The sequence below is a fragment of the Ahaetulla prasina genome, chromosome 3, assembly GCF_028640845.1.
Source record: "Ahaetulla prasina isolate Xishuangbanna chromosome 3, ASM2864084v1, whole genome shotgun sequence".
Lineage (NCBI taxonomy): Eukaryota > Metazoa > Chordata > Lepidosauria > Squamata > Colubridae > Ahaetulla > Ahaetulla prasina.
The window spans coordinates 100933915-100949293 of NC_080541.1; the positions used below are offsets into that span (position 1 = coordinate 100933915).

General features: G+C 47.2%; 1 protein-coding gene across 1 annotated transcript in view; it reads left to right on the forward strand.

Annotated features, from left to right (window-relative positions):
- GABBR2 (gamma-aminobutyric acid type B receptor subunit 2) overlaps positions 1 to 15379 on the forward strand; it is a 414031-nt gene that overhangs the window by 280134 nt on the left and 118518 nt on the right. The window contains exon 12 of the mRNA XM_058177216.1: positions 6070 to 6177. Coding sequence (XP_058033199.1) covers positions 6070 to 6177 — 108 coding nt within the window. The remainder of the gene's footprint in view (positions 1 to 6069; positions 6178 to 15379) is intronic.

The window sequence follows — 15379 nt, forward strand, 5'->3', positions numbered from 1 at the left end:
TTACTGTATTATGATATGCAACTGTAGAAGTTCATTTGCATCTCCATAAATTATGCAGGAGATATGTATGTGCATGATTTGCTGGATTAATATGAAATCTTTCCTGGGAAATTGCTGATGAAATGTTTAATTTATTTCTATTCTGTTGTTGTAATAACTTCCGCTGTGTTAGGAATGTCAGTTAACACATTCATATGCACATTCATTACAAAAGGCCTATTGAACACAGTGGAATTTATTTTTGGGGAAAAAAAACATGCATGGATTGTTTGTAAAATTAAACATGCCCCTTTGTCTTCTACTTTCTTTTTTTCCTATAGCATAATTTTGTGGCTTGGATATTATTTCCCATCATGCTACATTATTTGAAGCAAGACAAAATTTGGTTTGTTTCTGCTAGTGGCAACATAGCAGACATAGTTTTAACCCTATTCTGTAACCCTGTATATTGATGAGCAGTATACAAATAGTCCTTGATTTACAGCAGTTCGTTTAGTGACTGTTCAAAGTTACAATGGCCCTGAAAAATGTGACTTATGAACGTTTTCCATAGCCCTGACTTTTTCAAAATCCCCACAATCAAACTGTGGAAACTGTTTCATATTTATGACCATTGCTGTGTCCCAAGGTCATGTGATCATCTTTTGTGACCTTCTCACAAGCAAAGTCAATGAAGCCCGATTTATTTAACGACTGATTACTGATTTATCAACTGCAATGATTCACTTAAGGTGGGCTTGCTGATCACGTACCTGGCTCCTTGCTGCGTGACAACAGCCCTGCCTGAGCTGTTGGAGTTGCTGGCCAGGTTGGCAGTTGAAACCCCTAGACTGTTGGTCATGGGGGATTTCAATTTGCCATCAGCCGGCGTGGCATTCTCGGCAGCTCAGGAGTTCATGGCTTCCATGACGGCCATGGACCTGATTCAATTAATTGACGGCCCTACCCACATCGGTGTCGTGTCCCACTCCTCCGCTGACGGCCGGGTCAGGGAAATCCGAATCAGGCTTGCCTCTGCAGCTCTGCCCAAAGTCCTAGCAAAGTCCTCAGAGCAGGCAGGAGACCAGTAAGTGACTTCAGCAAGATAAGTTCGACTTTGCCTGACTCAGAGACTGCCAGAAAGCAGATCCTTTATATAGGCCATGGGGTGTGGCTCCATGACTCAGCACTCATTAAGGCCTGCCCCTCCCTTCCTTCTGTTGCCTCCGCCTATCCAGCCTTCTGATGCGAGGGTCACACCAATCAGCAGCTGTTGGGAATAAACCCTCCTCAGGCTCACATGCTGTGGAGGAGGGGGAGGGGTCTAGCTGCTCCGTTTGCCTGGGCATGGAGTCAGGGCTGGGGCCGGGAGATGCTCCTTCTTCTGCAGTTTGTGTGGGCATGGAGCCAGGACTTGGGCCGGGAGGCATACATTCCTCAGTGTTCGGGAGCAGGTAAGAAGGCCCCGGCTGCTCTGAGGGCGGGCAAGACACAACAATCGGGGGAGGCACCCTAGACTTGATTTTTATCTCTGGCCAGTGGTTGAATGATCTGGTTTTAAATGATTTAGTTGTCGAACCTTTGTCATGGTCAGATCATTTTCTCCTTCGTCTAGACTTTCTGACCGCTACTCACCACCGCAGGGAGACGGAACCAATGCATTGGTTCCGTCCCAGGCGCCTGATGGACCCGGAGAGGTTCCTGACGGAGCTTGGGCCGTTTCCCGAGCACCTGGCCCACGACACGACTGAAGAACTAGTTGCGGCCTGGGAACAGGCCGCGGCTGGAGCTTTGGACCGTGTCGTGCCTTTGCGGCCTCTGACCCGGCGTCGGTCTCAACTAGCTCCTTGGTTCTCCGAGGAGCTGAGGGAGATGAAATGCCGGAGAAGACGCCTAGAGAGTGTCTGGAGATCCAGCCGTTCCAAGGCTGACCGGACACTAGTTAGGTCCTATAGCAGGACCTACCTAGTGGCACTGAGGGATGCGAAGCGTTCCTACGTTTCCTCCCTCATTGCGTCGGCAGATAACCGCCCGGCCGCCCTGTTTCAGGTAACCCGCTCTCTCCTTCAACAGGAGGGGTGGGAGGGCCCCCTACAAGGGCGTGCCGAGGAGTTTAACGGTTATCTATACGATAAAATCATTCAGCTTCGGGACGGATTGGACCAAAATTGGGTAGATCCAGGCGAGGGTTCCGAGACCCGTCTTGTTGAGGTGGTTTGGGATGATTTTGATCCTGTGACTCCCGAGGACATGGACAGGTTGCTGGGTAGGCTGAATGCCACCACATGTTTACTGGATCCGTGCCCCTCCTGGTTAGTACTGGCTACTCAGGAGGTGACACGAGGCTGGCTCCGGGGGATTACAAATGCTTCTTTGCAGGAGGGGGTCTTTCCCGCTGCCTTGAAAGAGGTGGTGGTGAGACCCCTCCTCAAGAAGCCTTCCCTGGACCCAGCTATTTTAGGGAATTACCGGCCAGTCTCCAATCTTCGCTTCACGGCGAAGGTTGTAGAGAGTGCGGTGGCATGTCAGCTACCCCAGTACCTGGATGAAGCTGTCTATCTAGACCCGTTCCAGTCCGGCTTCCGGCCCGGATACAGTACGGAGACAGCTTTGGTCGCACTGGTGGATGATCTCTGGAAGGCCAGGGATAAGGGTTACTCCTCTGCCCTGGTCCTATTAGACCTCTCAGCGGCTTTTGATACCATCAACCATGGTATCCTGCTGTGCTGGTTGGAGGGTTTGGGAGTGGGAGGCACTGTTTATCGGTGGTTCTCCTCCTACCTCTCTGACCGGATGCAGACGGTGTTAACAGGGGGGCAGAGATCGACTCCAAGGTGCCTCATGTGTGGGGTGCCGCAGGGGTCGATTCTCTCACCCCTCCTGTTCAACATCTATATGAAGCCGCTGGGTGAGATCATCAGTGGCTTTGGGGTGAGATACCAACTGTACGCTGATGACACTCAGCTGTACTTTTCCACCCCGGGCCACCCCAGTGAAGCTGTCAAAGTGCTGTCCTGGTGTTTGGAAGCCGTACGGGTCTGGATGGGGAGGAACAGGCTCAAGCTTAATCCCTCCAAGACAGAGTGGCTGTGGATGCCGGCACCTTGGTACAGTCAGCTGCAGATGCAGCTGTCTGTTGGGGGTGAGTCATTGGCCCCAATGGAGAAGGTACGCAACTTGGGCGTGCTCCTGGATGGTCGGTTGTCCTTTGAAGATCATTTGGCGACCGTCTCCAGGAGAGCTTTTTATCAGGTTCGCCTGATCCACCAGTTGCGTCCCTTCCTGGACCGGGATGCCTTATGCACGGTCACTCATGCTCTCGTTACCTCTCGCCTGGACTACTGCAATGCTCTCTACATGGGGCTCCCCTTGAAGAGCACCCGGAGACTTCAGCTAGTCCAGAACGCAGCTGCGCGGGTTATTGAGGGAGCGGTTCGGAGCTCCCACGTAACATCTATCCTGCGCAGACTGCACTGGCTACCTGTTGTTTTCCGGTGCACTTCAAGGTATTGGTTACCACCTTTAAAGCACTCCATGGCTTAGGACCGGGCTATTTACGGGACAGTCTACTGCTGGCCTCTATCTCCCATCGTCCGGTGCGTTCCCACAGAGAGGGACTCCTCAGGGTGCCGTCAGCCAAACAGTGTCGACTGGTGGCCCCCAGGGGGAGGGCCTTCTCTGTGGGGGCTCCGACCCTGTGGAACGAACTTCCCCTCAGGCTTTGACAACTACCTGACCTTAGGACCTTTCGCCGCGAAGTTAAAACCTATTTATTTCGTATGGCTGGACTAGCTTGATTTTTACCTTTAAATTTTAACTGAATTTGATGGGTTTTTAAATTTTTGTAATTTTATGGGGATGTATGTTATTTTAATTTTTGGGCAAATTTAAATCAGTTTTTAAGGGTTGTTTTAACTATTGTGTATGTCTGTATTTTATCTGCCTGTTCACCGCCCTGAGTCCTTCGGGAGAAGGGCGGTATACAAATTAAAACATTATTATTATTATTATTGTTGTTGTTGTTGTTGTTGTTGTTGTTGTTGTTATTGTTATTATTGTTATTATTATTAACAACTGTGGAAAGAAAGATCGTAAAAGGGGGCAAAACTCACTTAACAAATGTCTCACTTAACAACAGAAATTTTGGGCTCAATTGTGGTTGTAAGTCGAGGACTACCTGTACCAAGAAATAAAAGCAAAGTGGTTCCATATGCTTAAGTAGACAGTACTTCACAGAGGCACAAAAAATCTAGATGTTTATATTGGTTTTGAGAAGCCATCCTTATCTAAAGATTGACTTGATTAAGATGATGTTTTAAGTTGGATTCCTAATGTTTATCTCTGTTGCCTTGTGTTCTTTTGGAACAATAGATTTGCCTTTAATGAAGTGTTCAGTGAAAAGTAGAGCATAAAAACTGATGAAAAAATGCTAACAAAGCAGCTTTCTGCATAATCAACATTGCCAGCTGAGCAGTCTGTCCCACGCTCAAATACTTACACTTTTTCTCTTCTTTTTTACTCTTATTGTCTGATGGACGAGCAGGCAACCTTTTGACAGCCAGTTTTTAAAGATGCATCTAAGGTCTGCAGCAAGTGGGTCTCTGACCTGTGCTGTCATCAGAATGTATGGCTATAGATTAATTTGGGGTCCATCAAAGAATAGCGGTTGTGTGGATTATTTTTATATTTTGCATGTGTTAACTCTGAATCAAAGCCTATACAATATTTGAATATTCTTTTTCTGTTGAAATATGATAGGAAATTGCATTTTGTTTTTTGATAATTTATCACCAAAATTTGGTAATAAGAGCTGTGGGAGTTCTGGGAAATTTATAGGCTTGCAGTCAGCTATGTAATGCCTCCTTTTAAAATTTCAATTCTTTTTTAAATGTAAATTTATTTTATCATCTTTACAAATCCAATTGAAATCAATAGAATTTAAATTTATGTTTCAGTTCCCTTTGGACTGATTTGGATATTCCTTAATCTTCAACAGATGATTTTTTTTCTTTTCTGTGCTAAAATACATTATATTATATACCAACCTGCCTTCAATTGAGGACATGTATACTGCACGAGTTAAAAAGAGGGCTGTGAAAATATTTACAGACCCCTCACATCCTGGACATAAACTGTTTCAATTCCTACCTCAAAACGATGCTATAGAGCACTGCACATCAGAACAACTAGACACAAGAACAGTTTTTTCCCGAATGCCATCACTCTGCTAAACAAATAATTCCCTCAACACTGTCAAACTAGTTATTAAGTCTGCATTACTATTAATCTTCTCATCATTCCTACCACCCATCTCATCCCACTTATGACTGTATAACTGTAACCTTGTTGCTGGTATCCTTACGATTTATATTTATATTGACTGTTTCCTAATATGATTTGATTGCTTATTTGTTCCCTATGAATATCATTAAGTGTTGTACCTTATGATTCGGACTTTTCGCCGCGAGCTGAAAACATACCTATTCTTCCGAGCAGGACTGGCTTAATAGGGGTTTTTAATTCGTTTTAAATGGGATTTATTTTTATATTATGTATTTTATATTTAAATTTAGGCCATATGGAATAAGTTTTGTAAATAGTTTTTATTGTAATATATTGTATGGTTTTACTTGGCTGTTCACCACCCTGAGTCCTTCGGGAGAAGGGCGGTATAAAAATTAAATTATTATTATTATTATTATTATTATTATTATTATTATTATTATTATTATTATTATTATTATTATTATTATTAAGAAATGTATCTTTTATGTACATTGAGAGCATATGTACCAAGACAAATTCCTTGTGTGTCCAATCACACTTGGCCAAAAAGGAATTTGATTCGATTCGATTCGATTGCTATTATTTATCATTCTGATTTATAACTAATTCATAATTTCTATGGGAAGTTATAAATGTTTTTAACAGGAGGATTTAACAATATTCCAATATTTTGAGACTGTTTCAAGACTGTTTTGAGACTGTTTTGTTGCCTGACTCTTTTTTCCTTTGCTAAACCTGCATATCGTTTGTGAGTCATGAGATACTTGATAAGGAGGGGAAAAAAATGTCTTTTCTTTGTTTCAGATCCGGACATGGATTCTTACAGTGGGTTATACGACTGCATTTGGGGCAATGTTTGCAAAAACATGGAGAGTCCACGCAATCTTCAAAAATGTAAAAATGAAAAAAAAGGTGAAGTTTTTTTTAAAAAAAATATTTCTATTGGTTCATGTCTGATTGCTTCTACTTTTTTTGTCTAACTGCTCATCAAAAAATATCACTGGAAATCTTTATTGATTATTTGCTTTAATATGTTTCTTATTTTCCATATCTGCTTACATTCTTGTATCTTACATTGAATATTCATACAAAGCCATATATGAGGTCATAAATTGACATTTGACTTGAATCAGGTTTAGAAGTCCCAAGATGGAGGGGCTTTGAATTGTGAAAGCAATCCAACTAAAGAAAAAGTTCTTAAATATCAAGCCAGTGGTATAGGATGGACAGCTTCTATTGTGTAATATTGTAAGTAATATTATAAGGTAGATAATATATGAGGCTGCATATGTTGTGCAATTTTGGATGTGAAATAACATATTCCACTAAAAGGGTGTAATTTATGATTGAAGCTGTATAGCTTGGACCTGGGCATATTGCCACTGTGCTTATTTTTTTCTTGTCTAGCTGTCAATCTAGACTGATAGAAATCATGATATATGACTGCCAAGGGCCTTTGTCTTGTATTTCATTGGCTGGCTCTTTCTTTGTAATCTGTATGTCACTGGCCTTTTGTCAAACACAGATTTGTCAAATGCAGGTTGGGGAATTACATGTTCTATGGTGTAATCTGCATGGAAGAAACAATGAACTGTTGGAAATAATAGAGAATAGGTTTTCCTATACTATATAGAGAGAGTTCCATATTTTGTGAATTAAGTGCAAACTATGTGGGTTGAATGGAATGTTCTATCTTCTGTTTCTTAGGCTAACAATTTTTGTCCTTCAGAAGTTTGAAGTTTCTGATTATAATTAGGCAAAAATAATCAACTGCTAAGATTTTGCCTTCTACCTTTAAAAAAATTTATAGGAAGTACTGCACGGGGAAATGCTGAATTACATAGTATGTGGGTAGTTGATATGGTTAATGTAATATGCTTATCCAGTTATTGTAGTTTATATGCCAAGATTTGTGACATGACATAATGCAACAATTCAACCACTTTGAGAAGCAAACTGTAGCAATACAATATGTGTTAGTGATATATCGCAGAAAGACATAAATAAAAAAATTCTGGCACAACTAAACAGAGGTTGATTGCTATTTATTTACTGGAAAGATTTAGATGACCACCTAACTTGCATGATTGATTGTGACTTCAGGTAGCAAACATCAGTAAAAATAACAGAATGTACAAATTACAAGTAAAACCAATGATATCAAGAAAACCAAAGCAAAAGTGACATGCCAATAGCATACTGTTAGTCAACATAAACTTTACTTCCCAAAGATGAACTCCTCTTTTATTATCAGACCCAATGCCTGGGAAAAACTCAGGTTCTAAAACCTTCCATAAAGGTGAACAGGATCAAGGCCAGTGAAATCTCAAGATGGAGGGGCTTTGAATTGTGAAAGCAATCCAACTAAAGAAAAAGTTCTTAAATATCAAGCCAGTGGTATAGGATGGACAGCTTCTATTGTGTAATATTGTAAGTAATATTATAAGGTAGATAATATATGAGGCTGCATATGTTGTGCAATTTTGGATGTGAAATAACATATTCCACTAAAAGGGTGTAATTTATGATTGAAGCTGTATAGCTTGGACCTGGGCATATTGCCACTGTGCTTATTTTTTTCTTGTCTAGCTGTCAATCTAGACTGATAGAAATCATGATATATGACTGCCAAGGGCCTTTGTCTTGTATTTCATTGGCTGGCTCTTTCTTTGTAATCTGTATGTCACTGGCCTTTTGTCAAACACAGATTTGTCAAATGCAGGTTGGGGAATTACATGTTCTATGGTGTAATCTGCATGGAAGAAACAATGAACTGTTGGAAATAATAGAGAATAGGTTTTCCTATACTATATAGAGAGAGTTCCATATTTTGTGAATTAAGTGCAAACTATATGGGTGGAATGGAATGTTCTATCTTCTGTTTCTTAGGCTAACAATTTTTGTCCTTCAGAAGTTTGAAGTTTCTGATTATAATTAGGCAAAAATTATCAACTGCTAAGATTTTGCCTTCTACCTTTAAAAAAATTTATAGGAAGTACTGCACGGGGAAATGCTGAATTACATAGTATGTGGGTAGTTGATATGGTTAATGTAATATGCTTATCCAGTTATTGTAGTTTATATGCCAAGATTTGTGACATGACATAATGCAACAATTCAACCACTTTGAGAAGCAAACTGTAGCAATACAATATGTGTTAGTGATATATCGCAGAAAGACATAAATAAAAAAATTCTGGCACAACTAAACAGAGGTTGATTGCTATTTATTTACTGGAAAGATTTAGATGACCACCTAACTTGCATGATTGATTGTGACTTCAGGTAGCAAACATCAGTAAAAATAACAGAATGTACAAATTACAAGTAAAACCAATGATATCAAGAAAACCAAAGCAAAAGTGACATGCCAATAGCATACTGTTAGTCAACATAAACTTTACTTCCCAAAGATGAACTCCTCTTTTATTATCAGACCCAATGCCTGGGGAAAAACTCAGGTTCTAAAACCTTCCATAAAGGTGAACAGGATCAAGGCCAGTGAAATCTCAAGGGGCAGGACTTATTAAAAAGGACATGTGCTGCAACTCAGATGGTGTACCTCCTAAATATAATACCTCCATTGCTTCAAGGCAGGGACTTGGTGCATGCCCATCCTGTTAGAATAATAATCAGAAAAATAACTTTATCCTAGTCTATATAGGGCTTCATATTAATCAGGACATTGAAATGCCCCCAGAAATCACCACTACATTCTGAACTATTTGTAGCTTCCAGATAGCTTTCAAGGGTTGGCCCATGTAGAGGGCATTGCAATATGGATATTGAGCACCTCATGAAGAGCCTTCTGATAGGTAGGACTGGGTAAAATTGCTACAAAAGCTGAAGTTGTACAAGGGCTCTCCTAGCCATAGGTGTCACAACTCCTCATATAGGTGTCAAGGTTCCAGAAACACCTCTTCTGCATAAAAAAACCTCAGAAGCCATTGTCTTTCAGAGTTCTTTACTAGCATAAGGAAACTGGCACACGATGGGTGAAATTCCAAAACTGAACTTCCGGATTCTTTTCCCAGTTATACAAACCCCAAGAGTCCCACCCCCCTAACCCCTTTGCTGGTCACATGGTCCCATGTTCTCCCAGTTCATTCGAATATCTTCTCGCCACTCCTCCTGCAGATGTGAAATTGTTTAATCAAATTGTCCGCATTTACTTTCCAACTTTTGACCCAAGTAGATTCAGATAATGGATATCCCTTCCAGTGGACTAAATATTGTAATTGACCTCTGTATAGTCTAGAGTCAAGGATTTTCTTGATCTCATAGAGGGTTTCACCTTGGATTATCAAGGGTGGTAGGGGAGCGGCAGGTTGAGGTCTGAGTCCAGATTGTCTAGCAGGTTTTAATAAGCTGGTATGGAATACCGGGTGTATTTTCCCCAACATTTGAGGGAGCTTGAGTTGGACGGTAACGGGATTAATAATCTTTACAATGGGGAAAGGACCCAAAAATTTTGGACCGAATTTTCTGCTGGGTATTCTCAACCTCAGATACTTAGTAGATAAAAAGACTTTATCCCCAATGCGAAAAGGGGGTTGAAGGGAACGGTGTTTGTCAGCTTGGGCTTTGTCATTTCGAGCTGTTACAGCTAAGGCCTTTGTTGTGACCCAGGTTCCTGGACCCAGACTCCTGGACTCGGATGATTCAGAAAATGAGGGAGAAGACCTGGCAAGCCCTGCTTCTCTTGAGCCCTCTCCCTCCCTGGCACCCACTCAAAGGGAGGGGCCGGCAAGGCCTGATTCTCCCGGGCCTTCTTCTGATTTGGCAACGCCCCAAGAACAGTTTTGGAGGGATTAAGATTAAGAAGTGATCGGCGTGCGCAGCAGCGGAAGAGTTGGGACAAAGCCAAGTCATAATTGTCATGCAGTGACATCTGCAGAGACTATAAATAGGAGGCGGGACTTCCTGGTTTTTTGTCTTGGACAAAGCAATGAATTTGGCGCGAGCTAATTCATGGAGGGAAGAATATATTCGTGAGTAATTCTGGCCTTATCTATAATTTCCTCGTTATCTCCAGAAACTTGGCAGGCCCGTGGGTAGACGTGGCCAGGACATGTATCTATGTAAATAAAAGGGGGGGAAAAGGAAGGCCTCTGACGGACTCTTTGCTGGGAGTATTGGGGGAAGGGAAACAGAACATTTTGTCCAAGACCTGACTAAAACACCTTCCTCCAAAGATGGAACAGCAGCAGGTACAACAGCAGTTACAACAGCTACAAGCAGCTAATCAACAACTACAGCAGCAAGTGGCTCACTTGGCAGCCCAACTTGCTGCCAGGAATGTTCCTCCCACTCCTCCTCCTCGTCACAAATGCCGGATAACCATGCCAGATAAATTTTCTGGGCAGCCTGAGATGTTCCCCACCTTCTTGCGACAGTGCCAGCTCTACATGGCTATGTGGCCGGAGGATTTCCCAGATGACCAGGCTAAGGTAGCCTTCGTGATTAATCTTCTTTCCAGCTCGGCTGCCCGATGGGCCACGCCCCTATTGCTCCAGGACAGCCCCCTGCTGGAGGACCAACAGCGTTTTGGCAGCACCTCGCACCATGTATGAGGACCCCGTTCGAATGCTGGCAACCAGGCGCCTTAAGGAACTCCGTCAAGGAAACGCCCCTGCAGGAGTACATCGCGAATTTCGTCTTTTGTGCCAGGACTCTGACTGGAATGATGCAGCGCTGGTGGGCCAGCGTTCAGGAGGGACTCTCAGAGGAATTGCAAGACGAGCTGGCCCGTGGGCGCGCGGACCCTCGACAACTTGGTGCCCTTGTCTCCGCCTCGATGCCCGTCTGCAGCGGCGACCGTCCCGTCGCACCCCGGGACCCTCCGTCGACATCTGCACCCCACTTCCTGCACCACCAGCACCCAGGGTCGCCCCACGCTTTGTAACCGCTGCGGAAGAGCCCATGGAGTTGGGGCGGCCAGACCTCGCCTAACAGCCCAGGAGCGGAACCGGGCGCCAAGGGGATTGTGCCTGTACTGTGGGGAGCCCGGCCACCGCGCTTCTTGCCCCAGAAAGCGGCGGGGCACGCACGCCGGTCCCCGAATCACAGCGTGACCAATCGAAGCAGCAGGCCCGACCTCGGGAAACCCTAGGTCGGGCACGCATTAAGCCCCCACTGGACGTTGCGAAGTAGACTCTGGGCCCCTCGGCATCTGATTCTGGACACACGGATATGGTTGGGGAACCAGTCGGACGGGCTCCAGGCGCATGCGCTGGTGGACTCAGGGCCACAACAAACTTTATGGACCAGGCCTTTGTGACCCAGTTTGCGGTCCCGTGGTTCCGTGGACCCTCCGATGCGGTAGAGACAATTGATGGGCGAGAACTGGTGTCCGGCCCCATTAAATTCGCCACCCAGCCTTTGCGCCTGGCTATTGGGGACCATGAGGAGGCGATCCAGTTTTATGTCACGGCGGACCTTCATTTTCCCTTGGTCCTTGGGTTGGCCTGGCTTGGACCCACGATCCTCAGGTGGCCTGGTCGCGGAACGCCATCTCTTTCCGAGTCTGCAGTGCGTGATCACATCCGCCACACCTGTGCCGGCCAGAACGTCCCCACCGCTGCCATCACCTTGCCTCCTGAGCTGACGGACTTCCGGCGTGTTCAGCGAGAAGGAGGTGGACCGACTACCCCCGCATCGGCCCTCGATTGCCCGTGGACCTTCTGCCCAACGCACCACTGCCTGTGGGACGCCTGTATTCCATGTCGGAGCCCGAGTTGGCCGCCTCAGGGACTTCCTGGACAAAAACCTGGCCCGAGGGTTCATCCGCCTTCAAAGTCCCTCTCTCGGCCCCGGTCCTCTTTGTGAAGAAGAAGACAGGGACTTGCGCCTATGCTGTGATTACCGCCGGCTAAATGCCATTACGGTGCGGAATCGCTACCCCTGCCGCTCATCCCGGAGCTACTGGAAGGTTGCGGGAGGCCACGATCTTCACCAAGCTCGATCTCCGGGGCCTACAACCTGGTGCGGATACGAGAAGGAGGCGAATGGAAGGCGGCATTCGGCACCCGATACGGACACTACGAATACACTGTCATGCCATTTGGGTTGACCAATGCTCCCGCCGTTTTCAGCACTTCATGAACGACGTGTTCGAGACATGTTGGATCGGTTCGTGGTTATCTACCGACGACATCCTGATTTACTCCCGGTCCAGGAAAGCCACCTTCGACACGCCAGTCTGGTTCTGCAACGCTATGGAGCAACAACTCAATGCGGCTGGAGAAATGCGTCTTCTTCCGGACTTCCATAGAATTCCTCGGGCATATCATCTCGCCCGAGGGCATAGCCATGGACCCATGTAAAGTAGAAGCTTTGTGTAGCTGGGAAGCCCTCGTCGGGTGAAGGATGTTCAGCGCCTACTGGGCTTCGCCAACTACTACGGACCTTCATCCCGGGCTTCGCCACACTGACAGCTCCACTTACCCAGCTCCTCAGGAAGAAGGTTGCATTCCGTGGGGTCCCCGCAGCAAGAAGCATTCACAGCCCTCAAGAAAGCCTTCGTCACGGAACCCGTCCTGAGGCATCCCGACCCGCTCCGGCCTTTTGTGGTGGAAACGGACGCGTCAATGTGGCTCTGGGAGCGGTGCTGCTACAGGCTCCGGCAGATGGCGGCACACTTTTCCCGCGCTTACTACTCCGGAAACTCAATCCTTCCGGCGCAACTACACTATCTGGGAAAAGAGTTGCTGGCTATCAAGGCTGCATTCGAGGCTTGGCGACACCATCTGGAGGGCCCGACATCAGGTGGAGGTCGAGCGGACCATCGGAATCTCGAGCACCTCACCACAGCTCGGAAGTTGAACCAGCGGCAGATCCGGTGGTCGTTGTTTTGCCGGTTCAACTTCCGCGTGACCTACATTCCCAGCGGTCACAACCGAGGGCGGATGCCCTGTCCCGCAAGCCAGAGTACCTCTGCGCCAAGGACCCCCTTCCTCCACGGACAGTGCTGCCGGCAGAAGCCTTGGCCGCAGCACGGGAGCCAGTGGACTTGCGGGCCCAGGTGCGAGAGGCGCAGCGCCAGGACGCCTGGTCGCAGCAAAGGAGAGCGGAGGTGGGCCCCACGTCTCCTTGGACCTTGGAGGAGGACTTACTCAAGTTTCGGGGGCGATTATATGTGCCCACAGGACCACTCCGAGCCCTCGTCATGACCCAGTGCCACGACAACCCTGCAGCAGGACATTTTGGGTTCTTCAAGACCCTCCACCTGGTGACACGGACCTTTGGTGGCCCCGAGTGCGGCATGATATACATGCCTACGTGACATCCTGCGTACCGTGCCGGCAAGCCAAGACCGCCACGGGGGCCCCTCCCGGGCTCCTCCAACCCTTGCCGACACCCGACAGACCCTGGGGGGCGATCTCTATGGATTTCCTGACAGACCTGCCGCCGTCCTCTGGGTTCACCACGGTGCTGGTGGTGGTGGACATGCTCACCAAGATGGCACACTTCATCCCATGCCGCGGACTGCCCACAGCCGCAAAAACGGCCCGTCTCTTTCTGCAGCACATCTTCCGCCTCCATGGTCTACCGGACAGGGTGGTTTCGGACCGGAGTTCAGTTCACAGCCCGCTTCTGGAAGAGCCTGATGGCCGCGTTGGAGGTGCAGGTATGTCTGTCGTCATCGCACCATCCGGAGACCGGCGGGGTACAGAGAAGGTCATCGGTATACTGGAACAGTATCTCCGTTGCTTCATCAACCAGCAACAGGACAACTGGGCGACTACCTGTCTCTGGCGGAGTTTGCTTTTAACAACTCTCAGCACACCTCTACTCAGATGACCCGTTCTTTGCCAATGTGGGGTACCATCCGCGGCTCTTCCCTCTGGCACCACGGACTCTCCTGTTCCCGAACGCAGACCTTCCTGACGGAATTGCATGCGGTCCAACAGTTGGTACGTCAGCAGCTGAATCGGGCAAGGAGGACTACAACGGTCCGCTGACCGCTCCCGACGGGCAACGCCCCGCTGGCAGTTGGAGACCGGTGTGGCTCTCCACCAAACACCTCCCGTCCGACCGCCGGTAAAGAAGTTGGACCACCGATTCATCGGCCCGTTCCCTGTCGAGGCAGTCATCAACCCGGTAGCCTACCGACTGACCCTGCCACGATCCATGCGGATCCACCCGTTTTCACGGTCCCTTCTGGTTCCTGAGGCCACACCGAGTCCCCTTCGGTGCCCAACAGCACCCGTCACTGTCGCCGAGGACGGGTCGGAGGAATCTGAAGTCCACAGCGTCTGAGACTCCCGCTGGCTAAAGGGTCGTTTCTAATATCTGATCGCGTGGAAGGGATACGGGACTGATTTCTCCTGGGTAGATGCCTCCGACGTTCATGCCCCTGACCTGGTGCAGGCCTTCCATGAGCAGAACCCAGCCCGACCGCATCCCGATCGTCAGCCCCGGGGGAAGGGCCCTGCGGTGAGGGATAGTGTTGTGACCCAGGTTCCTGGACCCAGACTCCTGGACTCGGATGATTCAGAAAATGAGGAGAAGACCTGGCAAGCCCTGCTTCTCTTGAGCCCTCTCCTCCCTGGCACCCACTCAAAGGGAGGGGCCGGCAAGGCCTGATTCTCCCGGGCCTTCTTCTGATTTGGCCACGCCCCAAGAACAGTTTTGGAGGGACGCAAGATTACGAAGGCTTGATCGGCGTGCGCAGCAGCGGAAGAGTTGGGACAAAGCCAAGTCATAATTGTCATGCAGTGACATCTGCAGAGACTATAAATAGGAGGCGGGACTTCCTGGTTTTTTGTCTTGGACAAAGCAATGAATTTGGCGCGAGCTAATTCATGGAGGGAAGAATATATTCGTGAGTAATTCTGGCCTTATCTATAATTTCCTCGTTATCTCCAGAAACTTGGCAGGCCCGTGGGTAGACGTGGCCAGGACATGTATCTATGTAAATAAAAGGGGAAAAAAAGGAAGGCCTCTGACGGACTCTTTGCTGGGAGTATTGGGGGAAGGGAAACAGAACAGCCTTTTTTGTATTTTCCCGACCTTTTTTCAATGAATTCATCCAGTCCGTTAGGGAAACGGAAGTGGGGGGGGTTGCACGGGGAGTTCAGGCATTGGAACGAAGTCCATGCCAGTGGTTATT